Below are 18858 nucleotides of genomic sequence, written 5' to 3'. Positions count from 1 at the left end.
TGAATTTTGTGAAGTCATTGTTTTTAATAGCTGAGTAGTACTCTGTCATGTAAATGTACCACATTTTCTGTATCCAATTCCTCTGTTGAAGGACATCTGGGCATATACCCAGAAGATGCTCTAACATGTAATAAGGACACATGCTCCACTATGTTCACTGGGTCCCTCTTGGGCCAGGAATTTGAGCAGAAGTGGTAGTCTCACCTGTGCTCTCAGGTGAGTCAGCACTCCTGGGAGACCAGTTCTCTCCCAACAGAATTTCTCATTTGGACTTTTAATCTGAAATGAACTACAATACAGAAATGGAGAGAAGACTTGTAATCCAGATCTTAATGCCAGAAGACATAGGCTATTGATCCAGATTTTGAGGAGTAGTGGCCACAAAAAGCTTTGGCCCAGGCATGGTGTTACACACCTTTATTACCAGGAGACAAAGGCAAGCAGATCTCTTAATTCAACTTTTACATCGTTGAGACTGCTATAGTAAACTATGAGGACTTTTGAAGTCAGACTAAATGTTTTAGCATTTATGCTATGACTAGGTATGGTCCTCATAGACTCATGTGTTTGAACAACCTTATGGGGTGTAAGTGGGGGAAATATAATGGTTTGAATGTGCTTGGCCCAGGGAATGGCACAATTAGGAGGTGTGGCCAGCCTGGGACAGAGAAAGTTCTAGTTGAAGAAAAGTTTAAGTCAGGTTATGGTAATACAGGCCTTTAATACAAGCATTCAGGAGACACAGCTGACCCGGTCTGTGGGTCAATCAACGGGGTCTGCAAGAGAAAGAGTGGAGATGGAGGGGCAAGAGACATGAAGAATAGAAACAAGACTGTCTGCTCAAGTCTCGTTTATTGGAAGGCAACTATGGGTATATAAGCACAAGGTGGGGAATGCAGCTGGAGATACTTAACCACAGGTCCAGGATGTATAGGAGAAAAACAAGATGTTATCAGAGTGTGTTCAGCTGTGGTGGGCTTCTTGCAAAAACATCATGCTAGGAAAGCAAGTCTCTCGTCAGGGTGGAAAAGGACCACCTGTAAGTAACTAGCCCGAGATGGCTGCAGAGATGACAGCCGCTTTCTGCTAGGAGTCAGCTCCCAACACACAGCCATGCAGATCTCTAAGTTCAAGGTCAACCTACAGTGCAAATTCCAGAACAGTCAAACATAGGCAGTGAAGAAGTTGGAAAACGGGAAGCTGGTGATAATGTAACAGAACAAGGGAGTCATGTTGCAGCTCCACTAAGCAGCAGAACTCAGCAGCTTCAGCCATGTGACTCTGTCTTTTTTTTTTTTTTTAAGATTTATTTTATTTATATGAATGCACTGTAGCTGTCTTCAGACACACCAGAAGAGACTATCAGATCCCATTACAGATGGTTGTGGGCCACCATGTGGTTGCTGTGAATTGAATTCAGGACCTCTGGGAGAGCAGTCAGTGCTCCTAACTACTGAGCCATCTCTCCAGCATGGCTCTGTCTTTAGATTCAAGAATATAAAGGACTACTGAGACAATTGATGCAAGTTAGCTGGAGCTAAGAAATTTGTGGTGATTAGGAAGAGATCAGGAATCACTGAGGTGAAATCTTCTAAGATACGACGATATGCATCTGAAAGTACAAAGAAGCTATGTTCCAGAGATAGCCAAGGTTGTACTTCATGCTAGTAGCTGAACTTGGTAATGTGTAAGAGTCACCCAGGTGGTACTGAGCAGCTGAGGCTTGGCACTGTGAAAGGCCAGGGAAGACCATTGGTGAAGCCTCAGTTACAGTTGAAGGCCCAGAATGGAAGAGGTCATACAAAAAAAGTTGAGGCTTGGCACCATAGAGGGAACCTATGAGGGGCTATTGGTGAAGCTTAGTGGCAGCCGTAGACCGCAGCACATTAGAGATGCCAGCACCATGGGATGGACCCTAAGAAGAGTGGCGTTAGTGGAGTGGAGTCAACCTGAGCCTAGAGTGCTACAGAGGGCAGAGCTGGAGATGTGACTCAAGCCCTTTGGAGGAGCCCAGAAGATAATATGTGGATCCCAGACATTGGAACAAGAAGCTGTAAAGTTGAAGTTGCCTTGGGGACCCCAAGATGTTAGAGATGCCAGAGCTGAGGGGTACTTGCCAAGGAAAGCTGCTAACAGAGACTGGAGCCAGCCCAGGAGAAAGAAGTTTGTTGCAGTCAACAAAGATGAAAAGGGAGCTGGAGATCCGAAGACAATGCTTTCACATCAGACATGGAGATTCAGAGTTTGGAGTTAAGTCACCTGGTTTCCTGTCTTTGGAGATTATAACTAAGTGATTAGATGAATCTCAGAAGAGACTTTGAACTTTGGACTTTTACATCGTTGAGACTGCTATAGTAAACTATGAGGACTTTTGAAGTCAGACTAAATGTTTTAGCATTTATGCTATGACTAGGTATGGTCCTCATAGACTCATGTGTTTGAACAACCTTATGGGGTGTAAGTGGGGGAAATATAATGGTTTGAATGTGCTTGGCCCAGGGAATGGCACAATTAGGAGGTGTGGCCTTCTTGGAGTAGGTGTGGCCTTCTTGGAGGAAGTGTGTCACTCTGGAGGTAGGCTTAGAGACCCAACTCCAAGCTTCCTGAAAAGTCTTCTCCTAGCAGCCTTCAGATGAAGATGTAGAACTCTCAGCTCCTCCTGCACCATGCCTGCCTGGATGCTGCCGTGCTCCCACCTCGATGATAATGGTCTTAACCTCTGAACCTGTAAGCCAGCTCCAATTAAATGTTGTCCTTATAATAGCTGTCTTGGTCATGGTGTCCGTTGACAGGAGTAAAACCCACACTAAACTAGTAATATTTTTAAAAGGTTAAATGATGTTCTACTCTATTAAAAAGGCTGGCTCTGGAGTTGAAATTGGGCCTGCCTGCTCCAGGTCTGAGCCTGATTGTATAAAAGTTTTCTTCGAAATCCTTGTCCTGACTCTGTGAAGGAAAGTAAACCAGAGCCGCCCGGGGAGAAACCCGATGTGCTTGAGAACCGCCAAGAGGTAAACGATTTCCAGCCGAGGTCCCCAATGGCTACATGCAATCACAGATGTTTAACTCTGAGTGCCCTCCTCTCCTTGGTTTTATTTACTATCTTTGAAGCTTTTATTAAGATATCTTAGGGAATAACTATTGAAATGTACTGGGTGGGTTTTGTTGGGTTTTTTTGTTTTTGGTTTTCTTGCATATATCCTTAGGATACTAGAATTTCCCTCCATGCTATCTGGATCTGTTCCTTAGGATGTCCCTCAGAGCCCCTCTGGGTCGATCTATCTATGGGTCTGCCTCTTCTCATGGGTTAAACTCTGACTCCTTGCTCTGAACCTAAAGGCAAGAGCAGCCATTACTTCCTTTCGGCAGGACATCCCTACTTTATAAAGCGTGAAAGGCCAAGCTACCTGGCATGGTCTGCTCATCTATCTTTTCCATCATGGGACTTATTCCTCCAGGACAGCAGGGTGAGAATATGAATCTGATTGTTCCCAGTCCAGCACTGCTGGTACCAGGCCTCCACGCCTGGGCAGGGGGCATGAGAGGAGCACTTGAATGCTTGGCTCCACCTCCCTGGAACTTAGCAACTGCAATCTGGAGCTCACATAAAGTGGTCAGATTCACTGGCAACCTAGCCCTCCAGGGAGACTTGTAGTTCTTGGCTAAAAACTATTGGCTGCTATGTATTCAAATGCTAAAAGACTGTATCTCAAGATCCGGTTGCCCCAAGAAGAGCAAATCCTCAAGTTCACCAGTTTTTGTTGTATGAACCTTGCCTCTTAAATTTAAGAGTTTAATCTGATTGGTTAATAAAGATGCCCACAGCCTCCGAGCAGTGGTGGCCCGTGCCTTTAATCCCAGCACTCGGGAGGCAGAGGCAGGCGGATTTCTGAGTTCGAGGCCAGCCTGGTCTACAGAGTGAGTTCCAGGACAGCCAGGGCTACACAGAGAAACCCTGTCTCGAAAAAAAAAAAAAAAAAAAAAGATGCCCCAGCCTGGGCTAGGCAGAAGAGAGGGGACAGAGCAAAGGTCCCCAGGCTTGGGGTGTCAGGAAGGAACAAGGAGGTGAGATAGAAAGGAAGGGGGTCACCATGGGGAAGCTGGAGAGTGAGCACATGGGCATGAGGGTGACCTGAAGATGCAGACTCGGTTCTGTCCAGTGGGGGTTGGCTCAGATGTCAGGGACAGCCACTCTCCTTGCTGAGATTCAACTTTTCTGAGATAAATATTTACATATTTTTCTGTGTGTTCCCAGAACATTTCTGGAGACTTTTTTTTCTCTCTCTCCCCATTCTGGGGGCATTGTATATCTCCCATCTGTATAATGCACACATTTAGAATGCAGATGTACGCTCTATTGATCAGCCAGGTTAAACAGGGCAGGCTGTTTTCCCTGAATAGCCAAGATCTGTTTAGCCCCCATCCTTTGAGAAGACTTCCTCTGAATAAAGTCTACAGTATTTTGCAATGCAAGTATTTCCAACCTGGAGAGACCAAAGGAGCTGCATGCATTCAGGGTTTTGGGGGGCCCAAGGGGTCAAGTTCGAAGTCTTCATAATGCCCAGACTGGAACAACACCCAGCACCATCAACCCTCACTACCTTCACCCCCCCCCCCCCCCACACACACACATGCTTAGAGTCTGGCACAGAACAAAGCATTCAGGGAACCTTTCTGCACAGCCAGGGGCCACGGCCCACTGCCTTTCCCCCCCAGTTAGATATGTAAGAAGGCACGAAGACACCTGTTACAGATCCCAGAGTCACAGCCAGTTCTGAATTATAGTTCTGCTGAGGGCACTGGGGTGGAGGGGAGGGGGTGTCCACAGAGCTTCTCAGACCTCCACTCTGGAAGTGAGTTTCTTAAAGCATGCTGTAGTGTGAGTTTGTCTGGAACAGTTGGCTGACTCTCTTCTAAAGATCCCTTTGTTGTTGACAGCTTGGTCCTCAGCTCCTTAGGAAGCAGAACCTTGTTGACCTTGTTAAAAGTCTGGAGCTTCAAGCAAATTCTTGAAGGGATTATTAGAATCTCTGTCTCTCTGTCTCTCTTTGTGCCTCTGTGTCTATCTCTGTGTCTGTCTGTCTCTGTCTCTCTGTCCCGTTCCCCTTGCTGGCTGTCATGACAAGGGTCTCCTCTGCTCCGTGACATGCTGTGCTTCAACAGATCAAGGAAGAATGGCTGAAAGCTGATGGAACCGTGAGCCACAATAAATTTCTCTACTTAGAACTGGACTCCTCTGTCGTGTCTGTTACAGAAAAGACACATTTCCCACACTACCCCGGACGGTTTGCACTCACCCATGCCTGCTGGTTCTCAGATCTGTTCCTCTGGGTTTTCCTGCCCTGTGCTGCAGAAAGGCAGGCCTTCCAGGAAGTTTTTCACGGTCCCCACTCAGCTGGATTCAGTCTGTGTTTGGTTAATGGGAAAGAAAGGGGAGCAAGAACCAGGGGTTTCTCCCCTCCTCTCCCTGCTCTAACTCCTCCCAGCAGGCCCTCTGTGGCTCTGCTGTCACTGGGTGGTGCTGAAGTCCTACTGTCACCTACTGAGGAGGAGGCCTTCCAACCCAGGGACAGTGTCCTCTTGTTTGGCTCTCAACCCTTCATCTGCGTAATCTGTGTGTTGTAATAGATTCCTTGTGTAGTAAATGAGCTTTGAGCAATGTCCTTTTGTTTTTCTCTAGTTAGATTATGACGGAGATTTTACAGCATTCCCTGTTCTGCTAAATTCTTCATTTCATTCTTTTCTCCTGCTCTGCTGCCCACACTATCCTTACCAGTTCTTAGAAGCTCGTGTATTTTATCATGATTTAACACGTGCGCTCACGTGCCTCTGTGTGTGTGTGTGTGTGTGTGTGTGTGTGTGTGTGAGAGAGAGAGAGAGAGAGAGAGAGAGAGAGAGAGATCCATGTCAGAGGACAATGTGTAGGAGTCATTTCTCTCCCTCCTTCCACCAGGAGAGTGTTGGGTATTGAATTCGGGTCATCAGGCCTGGCAGCTCTTTTGCCTACTGAGTCATTTTTGCCGGCCCTTCCTGATACTAGCCCTTTGTTGACCACAGCATTAGAAATATCTCCCCACACCTTACGGTTTGTCTTGACTTTCCTTTGAAGTCCTGGTCTTCCGCAGTCTTGCTATATAGCTATATAGCTGAGGGTGGCCTTGAACTCCTGATCACATGTCTATCTTCCCAGTAGAGCGGGGACAGATGTGCACTGCCAAGGGTGGCTTTCATCCCCTACATGCAGGTAATATCAGGATAGCATAATGCTGTTCCCTCTGTGAGGCGCTTAACCATTTGCTCTGGAATAAAGCCATCTTTTGATTACTGTACAGCAGAAGAGAGACAACCAAGGAGGGTTAGACAATTCTCTTGCCCAGCTGTGGAGTCCATAGATAACTGTGATGTCCACCTTAGATGCCCGCCTCTAGAAACCCCTCCTTCAGCTCCCTTCCACACGACATGCTGTTTGGCTCTAAGACTGCCTTCTTTCTCCTACCAGTCAGAAGTAAATTCATTTACTCTAAGTATGAATTGAGTCTCAGTCTTTTGTCTTTCCCTGGGGATTTGAACACCACAACTCCATCTGTGCCCTTCGAATAGACGGAGTGTTACCATTTTCACCTTGTGCAACCTCCATTACATAGTGGCTTCACGGCCAGTGTGTGCTACATGAGACGCTGTCTCAACAACAGAACAAAAAACAAATAAAATCCATTTTTGAGACAGGGTTTCTTGTATTCTAGGCTGGCTAAATAGCTAACTACTAAATAGCTGAACTCGAACCCCTGATCTCTCCGGAGCTCCCAAGTGCTGGGATTTCACGTGTGTGCAACCATGCCTGGCTTACAAAGTAGTTTTGTACATGAGTTTCCACCAAGTTGTCTTGCAAAATTCTTTTATTTTATTCTGGGAATGCAGTTGTTAGATTTCCTACATTGATGATGTCAAAGACAGTTAATTTTTATCAAACCAATTTTCTGATTTTTGTTAAAGCCATCATATTTTTTTTTCTTCAATATACTTTTCCCCCCTTACACTGAGGGTGAATTGGGAGACAGAAGCACGAGTAATTGTCTGGCTTTCTTGGGAAAACAAGAGAGTTTGAAGCTTCCTGGGTGACCCTGCTACAGTATGTAGATTAAGCAGTTAGATGAGCATCTAATTAATTGTTAAGTGAAGTATCTAAATCCACAGGCCTAAAGACCAACTTACAGAAGGCTGTTGAACCCCTCCTGGATAGGTAACTCAGCCAAGGGAAGGTGTTCCCCAGAAGCCAGACCCCCAGAAGGAAGAAAGAGAACTGTATGGGAGATAGGTCGGTGTGCAGACTCAGACTGGAGAACGTATGGCACACAGGATGCCAGCAGGCGACTGGGATGTAAGATGCTCTCAACACTCTGTAGGAGCAGTTCCCATAGGCTAATGCTTGCCACTGTCATTATTAGATTTCAATTGAGTGACTTTTGAAATGACATAAAAATAAACTGCTTAGCCCACCCTGGTGGGGCATGCCATAAATTCTAGCACTCTTGAGGCAGGCTGTCTCTGGGAGTTTGTGGCTAGTCTGATCTCCACAGAGGTTCCAAACCAGTCAGGGGTACATGAGACCATGGCTCAAAAGAAATACATTTTGAAAAAGAAGAAAAAGGCAAGGCAAGGCAAGGCAAGGCCAGGCCAGGCCAGGCTAGCTGGGTGGTGGTGCACACCTTTAACCCCAGCACTTGGGCAACAGAAGCAGGAAGATCTCTTGACTTCGAGGAGTTCCAGGACAGCCAGGGCTACACAGAAACCCTTTCTCAAAACCAACCAACCAACCAAACAAACAAACAAATAATGGAAACATTTAAATTATATGAAAGAGAGCTACAGAGATGGTTTATCAGCTAAGAGCACTGACTGCTCTTCCAGAGGTCCTGAGTTCAATTCCCAGCAACCATATGGTAGCTCCCAACCATCTTTCATGGGATCTGATGCCCTCTTCTGGTGTGTCTGCAGACAGCTGCAGTGTATGAAATACATGAAATAAATAAATAATTTATTTACATACATGAAATAAATAAATAATTCTTTTTAAAATTATATGAAAGAATGTGTCAAGTTCACCATATGGCTGCTGGGAGACTTCTGGGAAAGCTATTTCTGTTTACTCCAGATAGAGAAACAGCAGCAACCCAAATAAATAATTCTATCCAGCTTGGCACATGTCTTAGTGTTTCTGCTGCTGTGAAGAGACACTATGACCAAGGCAACTCTTATAAAGGCAAACATTTAATTGGGGTTCAGTCCATTATCATCCAGGCAGGAAGTATGGCAGCATCCAGGCAGGCATGCCACTGGAGGGGCTGAGAGTTCTGCATCTTGTTCTGAAGGCAAGCAAGAGAAGACTGACCTCCAGGCAGCTACAAGGAAGGTCTTCTAAGCCCACCCCTCACAGTGACACACTTCCTCTAACAAGGCCACACCTACTCCAACAAGGCCACACCTCCTAATAGTGCCACTCTCTGGGCCAAACATATTCAAACTACCACAGTGTACCAACAATTTTATTGGTGATACTTACAGAAACATGAATGACTCATGTACCTGTATCACCAAACAGCCAACTCCAGTGTGAGCTTGCATGGCTGGAGTCCGTTGCCCAACCTGCAGGCAGCTATATCCCTAAAGAGCCTTCGTTACTCCAGCTTCTGACTGCTGTAGAAGCTCAGGGAGGGGCCTTGCAAGTTCACATTGCTTCCAGAGTTTTTAAATTTTTCTGTCATTTTTGTGACTATAATTGCACCATTCCTACCTTTCCCCTCTTATTTTTTTTTAAGATGTATTTTATCTATGTGCAGTACGTGTGATGGTGGTACATCCTCTAGGAGTAGAGATACAGAGCAGTAAAGGACTGCTGGGAGCTGTCTGTCCATGCTGGGAGCTGCCTGTCTGTTCATGCAGCGAACTGAACCAGTGTCCTCAGCAAGAGCAATGTGTGCTCTTACCAGCTGAGCCATCTTTTAGGAGTGGGGTTGATATCACCTGAGATGCCCATCAAGAACTATACAGACACAAACAGCTTCTAACAGACGACAGTGATTAAAGTACTGCTGTGTTTGGCCGCACTGCAGATCACTTGGCAAGAGTTAAGAGAAAGGTCCGAGAGACAGATAGGAAAATAAGAACCTGTTAACCCGGAAGCTGCCAATTTATACTCCTGTTAGATTTTCCATGTATACACACTAAGAACTTTAAAAACTCTATACTAGGCTGGAGACATGGTAGAGAGCACTTGTTGCTCTTACAGAGGACCTGGGTTGAGTTCCCAGTACCCACATTGAGGCTCACAACCATCTGTAACTCCAGTTCTAGGACACCGGGTACTCTAATGATACACAGAGAGACATGCATGCAGGCAAAAACACCAAGCCACATAAAATAATAAATACTTAAAATTAAAATAACCCTAATGATGGAGGAGCACACCTTAAATCTCAGCACTCAGGAAGCAGAAGCTGGCAGATCTCTGTGAGTTCAAGGCTAGCTTGGTCTACAGAGCTAGGTCCAGGTCAGCCAGTTTGATATAGAGAAACCCTGTCTTGAAAATACAATTATAATTTTTAAGTGTACTTAGCTGAAACGAAGGTTGTACCCATAACTATTCTGTAGCTCAAGAATAGCTCTTTTTATCTCATTTTATTTAGCTTTCACGTTTTTGAAACAGGCTCTCCCATATACAGCACAAACTCATTATCTTCCTGCCTCATCTCCTGAATGTTGTTACTACAGGCTGTGCCACCACTGCTCCAGGCCCTAGGCATATGTGTGTCAGTCAGAGGCTCCGTCATGGACAGAATTCACTTTCTGCTCCAGCCTTTCACAGTTTTAGGCAGTACCATAGCATACCTAGAATATGTATTTTACTTCAGTTGTCTTAGTTTCTCTGTTAGTGTGAAGCTCTGGGAGAAAAGCACTATTATCAAAAAATCATAGGGGTTCTGGGTTGCCTTTTCTTTTCTTTTTATTATTTATTTGTTTAATTTATTTATTTGGTGGTGGTGGGTTTTGAACCCAGCACATTACTGGGCACTCTATCATTGAACTCTGTCTCAAGACTTTTATCTGTGTTGGGTGTGTGTGTGTATGGAGGAGGCTGGGTTTTATTGATGCACTTGCTCTGTAACCTAGGCTATCCTGAACTTGCGATCTCTGCCTTAGGCTTCTGCTCAGTTGGGATCACACACAACTGGGCTAACATGCCCGGCAAGAATTTCTTAATACCTTCACCTACCCCGATGATACTTTAATTAAATAGCAGCATCACATCAGGGGCTAGAGAGATGGTTCCGTGTTTAAAGAGTTCCTACTGCTCTTGCAGAGTTCAGTTTCCAGCACCCATGGAAGGTGGGGTGTCTTTCAACGGCACGTAACACCAGCTCCAAGGGATCTGACACCCTTTATCTGGCCTCTGAAAGCAACTGCACCTAGATAGATAGATAGATAGATAGATAGATAGATAGATAGATCTTTAAATAACATCACATCATTTTAACCCTTCAGATTAAATAAGACTGATACATCACAGCTGGCTAGTTTATCCTTTAAGTCCCTGTTAATTTGTTGGGTTTTTTCCCTTTATTAGAGAACACAAAATTGCCCTATCGTTTCCCATAGGTATCCCATAGTTTAACAGATTCCTCTGTAGTTTGTAGTTTTCTATACACGAGCAGTTGTACCTCCAGACTTGTCAGACTTGGATGTCTGTCTCTCTGTGTCCCCACCTCTCCCGTTGTGGTATGCATGTGCAGTGGTGTGTGTCTGTGTCTGACTTATACTCATGACCACTTGGCTTCTTTAGGAAAGTCATCTGGTCTGCTAATCCTTGTAATCTTAATCTTAATTAGCAGTTCCTTTCACTTCTAGGCTCCACGGAGAAGCCAGGGCTTAGTCCACCACCTGCTCAGCCTGTGCTCCAGCTCTGTGCCACACCTCTAATCCCTAAACCTCGTAAGTGAAGAAATGATAGGCATTTTGAAATCAAATCTCCCCTGCCTCCCACAGGAAGTTGCGGGTGGTCACTTCTGTGACACGGGAAGATGCATGATTGAGCAACCATTAGCGTAAGGGAAATATTAGAACCACCAACTCCACCCCATCTCTCCCTTCCCTTTTCTTTACTGCATTGGTGAGACAAGTCTGAAATTCCACTGGGAGGCAAGGGCAGGCCCACCAGCTGGAGGATAACCTAGGCTAGGTAGTGAGAACCTACTTCAAGAAACAAAAGCAAACATATGGGGCGGGAGGGGTGAGGAGGGGCGAAGACGGGAGAGAGGGGAGAAAAAAGCAAAGAGAAAAAAAACTTTTTTTAAAATTAGATTTTAGTTGCCACACACTCCAAATCTCTGGAGGTTTTAGTTCCAGAAGGCAACCAAACAGAGCTCGACAGATAATTTGCTATTAAAAGTTAAGCGAAATATGGGCTCGTTGCCACTTAATCAAAGCCAGTGATCTTCCGAACTCAAGGAGAGGTAGCCACCCCAAGCACTCCACCCACTGAGGCGCTAAAGCGAGAGCCTTATCCAGCCGCAAATCTTTCCTTCCCTTTTCACCTTTTCCCAGGCTTCGTGAGCCTACAAGGTTCTTGGCTGCGGACCCAGGTCCCGCCTATCGCCACCCACGAGGGGCGTGGTCATCGCGGGGCGTGGCCTGAGGCCCCGCCTCCGCCCGCGTCCCCGCGGCTTACCGACTAGAGCTGGGCCTCGAGCTGCCGCCGTCGGGACACGAGCCGGAGGCAGGGCGGGTCCGCAGGCCGCAGCCATGGGGAGCCGCGTGTCCCGAGAGGAGTTCGAATGGGTCTACACGGACCAGCCCCACGCCGCCCGGCGCAAGGAGATCTTAGGTGAAGACTGGACCCCGTTATGTGCGCGTGGCCGCGTGCGGGCCCTGAGCGGCCTCCCGTGCGCGCCGTGTGAGCGCGGCCTCCGCTGCCCCTTCCAGCCGCTCGGCTGCTTGGCCGCCGGCGCGGGCTCCGGGCGGGCGGGAGAACCGAGGGATGAGGGATCTGCGCGCCGCCGCTCGCTGCTAGCCCTTCGATGGTCGGGGTTGGAGGCCTCCGCCGGTCTGTGATCTGAGAGTTCCCCGGTAGGGCGACCCGGACTCGCCCCTCCTGCTCCGACAGTCGAGGGTGACCCCCGCTCCGGGTGGAGGGGTAGGCTCGAGCCCGGACGCCTGCTTGGCTCAGGGCGTGGTCCAGGGGCATCCCCGGCCCCGGGAGCCTCGATCACGTGGTCCAGTCAGCTGCAGGCCTAGCGGGGGACCAGGTCCGGGTGACCCTAGGCTTCCCAGACCGGATGGCTCCTGTGAGTTTTTATTCCAGTGATCTGCGGGACCGACTGGATAGGAAAGGCGCGCAGCTTAGCCTCCCGGACCTTAGGACAGGCTTGGCCTGATTTAGGAGAGTATGGTGGGGGAGGGAGTTTCCACTTGAAATAGAGAGGTCTCTTATCCCATGCAGGCTGCTCTTAAGAATAAGGACAAATTGTTGGGCATGAGCTTTGCATATATTAACCAGTTCAATTTTCCCTTTCCAGTACTTTGCCTGTGCCGGCATTTTAAGAGATGAAGTAATGTTTAAGAAGATTCCAACATCTTCATAATTAGACTGCAGCCAAAGAATCTGCCTTTTTTCTTTTCTTGGTGCTAGACATAGAAAGTTGTTTTAGTTTGTTTGTTTTTATTTAATTGAGAGAATCAATTAAACTGCCTCATATCCACCATTTTCACACTCTTTCTTAAAAATATCTGCCTAGTGGGGGAGGGGGCGGCGAGTTCCTGGTTTCTGCAGTAGTTGCTAAACTTCGACATTACTTGTTTCATAAATCAGAGTGACCAGCTGCCGTTCAAATGGACTTTATTTTTCTAGTGGCATTCACGTTCAGGGGATCCCTGGTGCTCGTGAGTTCTCTACCATTGAGCTGAGCTGCACCCCTGACGTCTGACCTGGAACTTAAATTGAGTGAACCTCGGTCATTATCAGCAGCTGTGCTGTCAGTTGCTCTGGGCTCTGGGGTTTCCTTATAGTCATTTAGTCATTGCCTCTGCCGCTCAAGGGAGGGAGGGAGGCCTTTGGCTGCTGGCTTATCGGTGCTCACCGGTGCCATTGCTTTTGGGTGTGTGTGTGTGTGTGGGGGGGTGTCTGGTGAAATCATGCCAGAGGGGTTTGAAGAAAAAAAGCTGATCCCCCTCATGTCAGCCTGGAAGCTCGAGGGCAAATGGAAACGTCCTTTGGGGCCTGCTTTCAGTGCACACCTTCTCCTGTGCCTTTTATTTTGAGTCCTTTGAGGGATTAATATGTTGATAAGGTCAGAACATTGAGGATCCTCACTGTGACCAGATCCATCAGCCGGGGTCCAAGCGTTTAATACTCCGCTGTGCGGTGATACCACATTTTACGTAACATTCCTTTGATAGACGTTTGAGCTGATACCCCCTCTCTGCTGTTTTTAATAGTGTTGCTTTGAATGTTCATGTACAGGGCATGGATTCGTTTTCGTTTGGGGGTTGCTGGCCGTTCTTTCTTTAGCATTTTGGTTGAATGTCAGACAGTCTAAACCATTTTACATACTCATCAGGCCGTGTATGAAGATTCTGGTTTCTCCACAACCTAGTTGTTACCTGCCTTTGGGTACGTGGGCGTGTGGGTGTGCCCCCACAAGTGCATGTGTGCGTGCACACACGCCACAGTGTGCACTGTGGCTGTCAGGAGTGTACTGTCCTTCCATCTCGTCCTCTCTTGTTTCTGCCTCTGCTGGGCACGCCAGGCTCGCTGGCTTGAAAGCTCACGTGGCTGAGCGCTTGTCTCAGCACTAACCTCTCCTCTGGTTATATGAGGCCCTCAGACTATTGGGTTTGGGGAGTTTTGTTTTTGCTTTGTTTCCTTTTCTGAGTCAGGATCTTACCACGTAGTCCAGACTGGCCTGGAATTTACTAACCACCTCAACCTCCTGACGGCTGAGATTATGTGTGTCACGATGCCCAGGTGGTTTTTTAAACTGTGGTGAAGATTCAAAACAGAATTCCCTGGAGGAAGCTTGGTCCAAGAGAACCGTGGAAATGAGAGGTTTTGTGATTTAGAGATCCTATAGAACAAATGTTAACGTTCTTTCCTGTGTCAGCTGAGCTAACTTCATGGTTATATACTGTCAACGTGCCATAGCTTGGCTTACAGAGATGGCTCAGTGGTTAAGGGCACAAGAGCACTTGTTGCTCTGACAGAGGACACAGGTGCAGTTCCCAGTGGTACATGGTGGCTCACTACTAACTGTAACTCTAGGGGGATTCCACTCCCTCTTCCAATCTCTGCAGGCACCAAAGCACCACATGGCTCACAAACATACATGCAGGCAGAACACTCAAACATATAAAATAAATAAATAATCAAATAAATCTTAAAAGAAAATATGTGCAGGCTTTGTCTAAACGTAAACGTAATTATTTTAGTGTAAAAGAATGTGGACTGTCCAGATTAATTCTTCTTGAATAAACTGTTGTATCATGCTATTTTGTGACTTCATTACCAGAACATATTATTTCCCTTTAGAAAATAAATATCTCATAAAGTCTGTCAGGGGGAGAATTATAACTTAGAAAAGGGAAAAATCTAATTGCATTAATCTGAGTGTGTTAATTATAGTTGCTGAACTATGGTTGGCTTTTCTTTCTCATTTCCTGTATTTTTTTTTTTTTTTCTTGCAGCAAAGTATCCAGAGATCAAGTCCTTGATGAAACCTGACCACAACCTGATCTGGATCGTAGCCATGATGCTTCTCGTCCAGCTGGCTTCATTTTACTTAGTCAAAGATTTGGACTGGAAATGGGTCATATTTTGGTCCTATGTCTTTGGCAGCTGCCTCAACCACTCCATGACTCTGGCTATCCATGAGATTTCCCACAATTTCCCCTTTGGCCATCACAAGGCCCTGTGGAACCGCTGGTTTGGAATGTTTGCTAACCTCTCGCTCGGAGTGCCGTACTCGGTTTCCTTTAAGAGGTACCACATGGACCACCACCGCTACCTCGGAGCAGACAAGATTGATGTAGATATTCCCACCGATTTCGAGGGCTGGTTCTTCTGCACCACTTTCAGGAAGCTTGTCTGGGTCATCCTTCAGCCTCTCTTTTATGCTTTTAGACCCCTGTTCATCAATCCCAAACCTGTTACCTATCTGGAAGTCATCAATACTGTGATCCAGATCACCTTTGACATTATCATTTATTATGTGTTTGGAGTGAAATCTTTAGTCTACATGTTGGCAGCCACCTTGCTTGGCCTGGGTTTGCACCCGATTTCCGGGCATTTTATAGCTGAACATTACATGTTCTTGAAGGGACACGAAACCTACTCCTATTACGGGCCTCTGAACTTACTCACCTTCAATGTGGGCTATCATAATGAACACCATGACTTCCCCAACGTTCCTGGGAAAAACCTGCCCCTGGTAAGTAAAGGCCTTGATGTTTTTGTTCCTGATGATGATGTCACCAGGTAGTCTTGGCTTGCTTATTGTAAAAGGAATCTAATATGGTGCATGAGATTTCCCAAAATGGAGGCTATAGATCCTTTGTCTACAGCCTAACTTTGCTGAGGATGCAGCCTCTTCCATTTTGGATCCTTAGTGTTATGCTCAGAGGTGGTTCTGCTTCAAGTTCTGCTCAGAGGTGGTGTGGGCTATGCGCTAGCTCGTGGAGCATTCGTCGTGGTTACACTGTTGGAGTTGGTTAAGGCCAGTTGCTCTCATGACACACAGGTCAGGGGACCTGCATAACTGACCTGTAGAGTGGACAGCCTCCGTGGCAGGTGCTTTCTCGGGACAGTAGGCTTGTCACGTCTTCTGTGTGGAGGAAACAGAAGACATTTCAACTACATTCTTTTCATCTGAACAACAACAAAAAAGAATTTTAAAAATGGGAAATACATATGAAAAAGAATAGTTTTCTATACCTTTTTTTTAAAGCTATGATGTCTATGAAAGGGAACCCTGACTGACACTTTACGCTGGCCTGCCCACTCAAAGCTTTACACACTGACTGTTGAGAAACCACATACAACATGATAAGGAATTGCAGTATGTGACGGTTGCTTTGGAGCTGGTTAAGACTATAAACTATACTCAGTGGGTAATCCCTACCGTAGAAAAAGTCTATGTTGCAGTATCTGGAGTTGACATGGAGGGTTAAGTTGGTACATACTCGGGAAGAAAGCAGAGTGGCGTATTCCGTGTGCAGTGCACGTGTAAAGTGAGTGTGTCGCAGGGCTGACTGGGAAGTTTGAGAGTTCCTTTTGCTGTCCTCTCAGCCTTTTAGATTGGGAGAATGCAGCGTGCAAGTGTCTGGAGACAGCTTTGAACTGTGGTTCAAGGGGATGTTGGTCCCCAGCCCCTTGGTGTCATTCTGCCGGTGGGCAGGCTAACAGTCCGCCGCCCACGCTTCCCTCTGCAGTGACCGCGGAACGGAGTTGTTGTTATGTTCATGTGATTTAAGGAGAAGAATCAGCACACCAGTGAGTGCTCACTCCTAGGAGCTCCTCCACGCTGCCTCCTGCTCCTCCACGCTGCCTCCTCCCCTGGGTTGCGTCCATAGACTGTAGACAGCGCTAGTGCTGGAGAGCCCTGCCTATCCTGTTCTTTCTAAGATGTCCACCTATGAGGAACTCTGTTTATTCAGTAACGACCTGTCATTTATTACACAGTCCCTATGTAGTTTCAATATTTTAACTTTTAAAAGGGTTTTGTGTATTATTAGTGAATTTTGCTGCTCACAGACATTTTATTTTTTGTGTATGCAGGTTTGCAAATCTGTATGTGTACCATGTGCATGCCTGGTGCTCTCAGAGGCCAAGAGAGATTGCTGGAGCATCTGGAACTGGAATTACAGGGGGTTGGGAGACACCATGTAGGTGCTGCGAGCCAAACACAGGTCTTCAGGGAGCGCACAGTACTCTTAGCTGCTGAGCCAGCTCCCCAGCACTGCAAAACATTTTCTAGCATGTATTTTTCAGTTACTTTACAACTCTGTAAGACTCACAGATGTCCTGTGTCAATATGTGAAGTGGGCACACGGCTGTCACCTTCCCTAGGTTCTCTAATTCTTAGCATTAAAGATTTAATTTTTTTCTAAACTTTGCATCTTTATAATGTGTACATTTCATGGCCTTCTTGTGTTGCTGATGATCCTGAGTGCATCTGTCAGTCTGTCTCAGGCTTGAGTCAGTGCTTACCCAGGCTCTGAACTGGCTCCGTCATCTTAAAATCTGGAATGCTGCCATCTTTCTGCTCCAGCTGTTAAATGAAACTGATTGCTCCTGGTTTCCCATAAATTTGGTGTCGATTATGATGGAACTGTTTCTATGTGTGTGATCTGTAGGCCATCTTTGTTCATGAAGAACTGCAGACGGTCTAAAGAGCCATGAGGGAAAGCACTTGCCCGAGGTTGTAGTTTGTCCCTCAGTCTGTGTCACCCATCATCTTGAGATCTCAATAACATGGCCGCCTGTCTGTGTTTTCACTCCCAGGTGAGGAAGATCGCAAGTGAGTACTATGATGACCTCCCGCACTACAACTCCTGGATCAAGGTGCTCTATGACTTTGTGATGGATGACACAATAAGTCCCTACTCGCGGATGAAGAGGCCTCCGAAAGGGAACGAGATTCTGGAGTAAATATCATCACAGCCAAAGGAATTCCTGTCCACGGCTTCAAAATAGGTGATAGAGTGGAGTTTTTATCTCGTTAGGCTTACGGTCAGTGATGCTCAGAAGCTGGGCTGGCATGATTGCCAACTCAGATCTCAGGGTCATCAGAGGCTCCTCAGCCTTCAGACAGCCCGACGACGCTTGCTCGCTAGCGGCTGCTGTGCTTGCTCACTCCCCTGCACTCACGAGATGTTATTACTGTTACTGAGGGCGTCTTGCCTCGTGTCTGTCATGCTGTGAGCAAATCATAAAAAGCTTATATTATTTTTCACTATAAAGTTACTTTATTAAAGCACCTAATAAACTGAACTGTTAATCATATATATATTAATAATATTCATTGCATTATTATATTTCTGTTGTATTGGTATACTTACCAGAGTGCTAGGGAGAACTTTAAAATTTCATCCAGAAATTTTATTTTGTTAAAGGCTTGACTTGAGCTCATATAGTATTGTGTGAGTTTCCTCTGGATTCAATCATTTGTTCTTAGTGGGGAATGGAAGGCTTATAAGTCTCGGGAAACTGATGAAATTCTCCATCACAAAGTCCAAAGGGTCCAAACATGAGTGCTTTCTGGAGGAGCTTTTGTTTGTCCAACGGGAGTCCAAGGATGCAGATTAGAGTTTTGTGAGTTTGCTGCCCTTGCTGGGCTAGGCATTCCGTTGTTGTAACTGCCTCTGAGTAGCTGATGATCCTATAAGTAACCCCAATAAACTCTCTGGTTTACTAAGCTAGCCTTAGTGGAATTTCTTTGGTCTGTCTCTGGTACCCCAAGTGATATCAACAGAAGAACAGTTTATCTCTCTTCCCTGGGAAAGTTGCAGAAGCCTAAAAGGGTGAGGTGAGAATGTCTTTATAAATTACTGAGGTGGGGTTTTTTGTTGTTGTTTTGTTGTTGTTTGAGACTGGGACCCCTGGCTGTCCTGGAACTCACTCTGTAGATCTGGCTGGCCTTGAACTCAGAAGTCCACCTGCCTCTGCCTCCTAGGTGCTGGGTTCAAAGGTTTGCACCACCACCTGGCAAATTATTTATTCTTAATTTTTACTATTATCCCTGACACCTAACCTAAACACTGCTGCATCCGGAATAAAGTCTTCACTAAATTTAACCATGCCCATATTGAGTG

The 18858-nt window shown here is 46.3% G+C and overlaps 1 protein-coding gene across 1 annotated transcript; it reads left to right on the top strand.

The window, feature by feature from the left end:
* Positions 1-11696: 11696 nt before the first annotated feature.
* On the top strand, positions 11697-18465 carry Degs1 (delta 4-desaturase, sphingolipid 1). The gene is made up of 3 exons (XM_021160292.3): positions 11697-11878; positions 14734-15476; positions 17549-18465. The coding sequence occupies exons 1-3, from the start codon at positions 11797-11799 to the stop codon at positions 17693-17695; spliced, it is 972 nt and encodes a 323-aa protein (XP_021015951.1). The 5' UTR covers positions 11697-11796; the 3' UTR covers positions 17696-18465.
* Positions 18466-18858: the final 393 nt, after the last annotated feature.

The sequence above is a fragment of the Mus caroli genome, unplaced genomic scaffold, assembly GCF_978045245.1.
Source record: "Mus caroli unplaced genomic scaffold, Mus_caroli_1 scaffold_1, whole genome shotgun sequence".
NCBI lineage: Eukaryota > Metazoa > Chordata > Mammalia > Rodentia > Muridae > Mus > Mus caroli.
The sequence above is the reverse complement of the archived record's forward strand: the minus strand, read 5'-3'. Positions and strand labels throughout refer to the sequence as shown.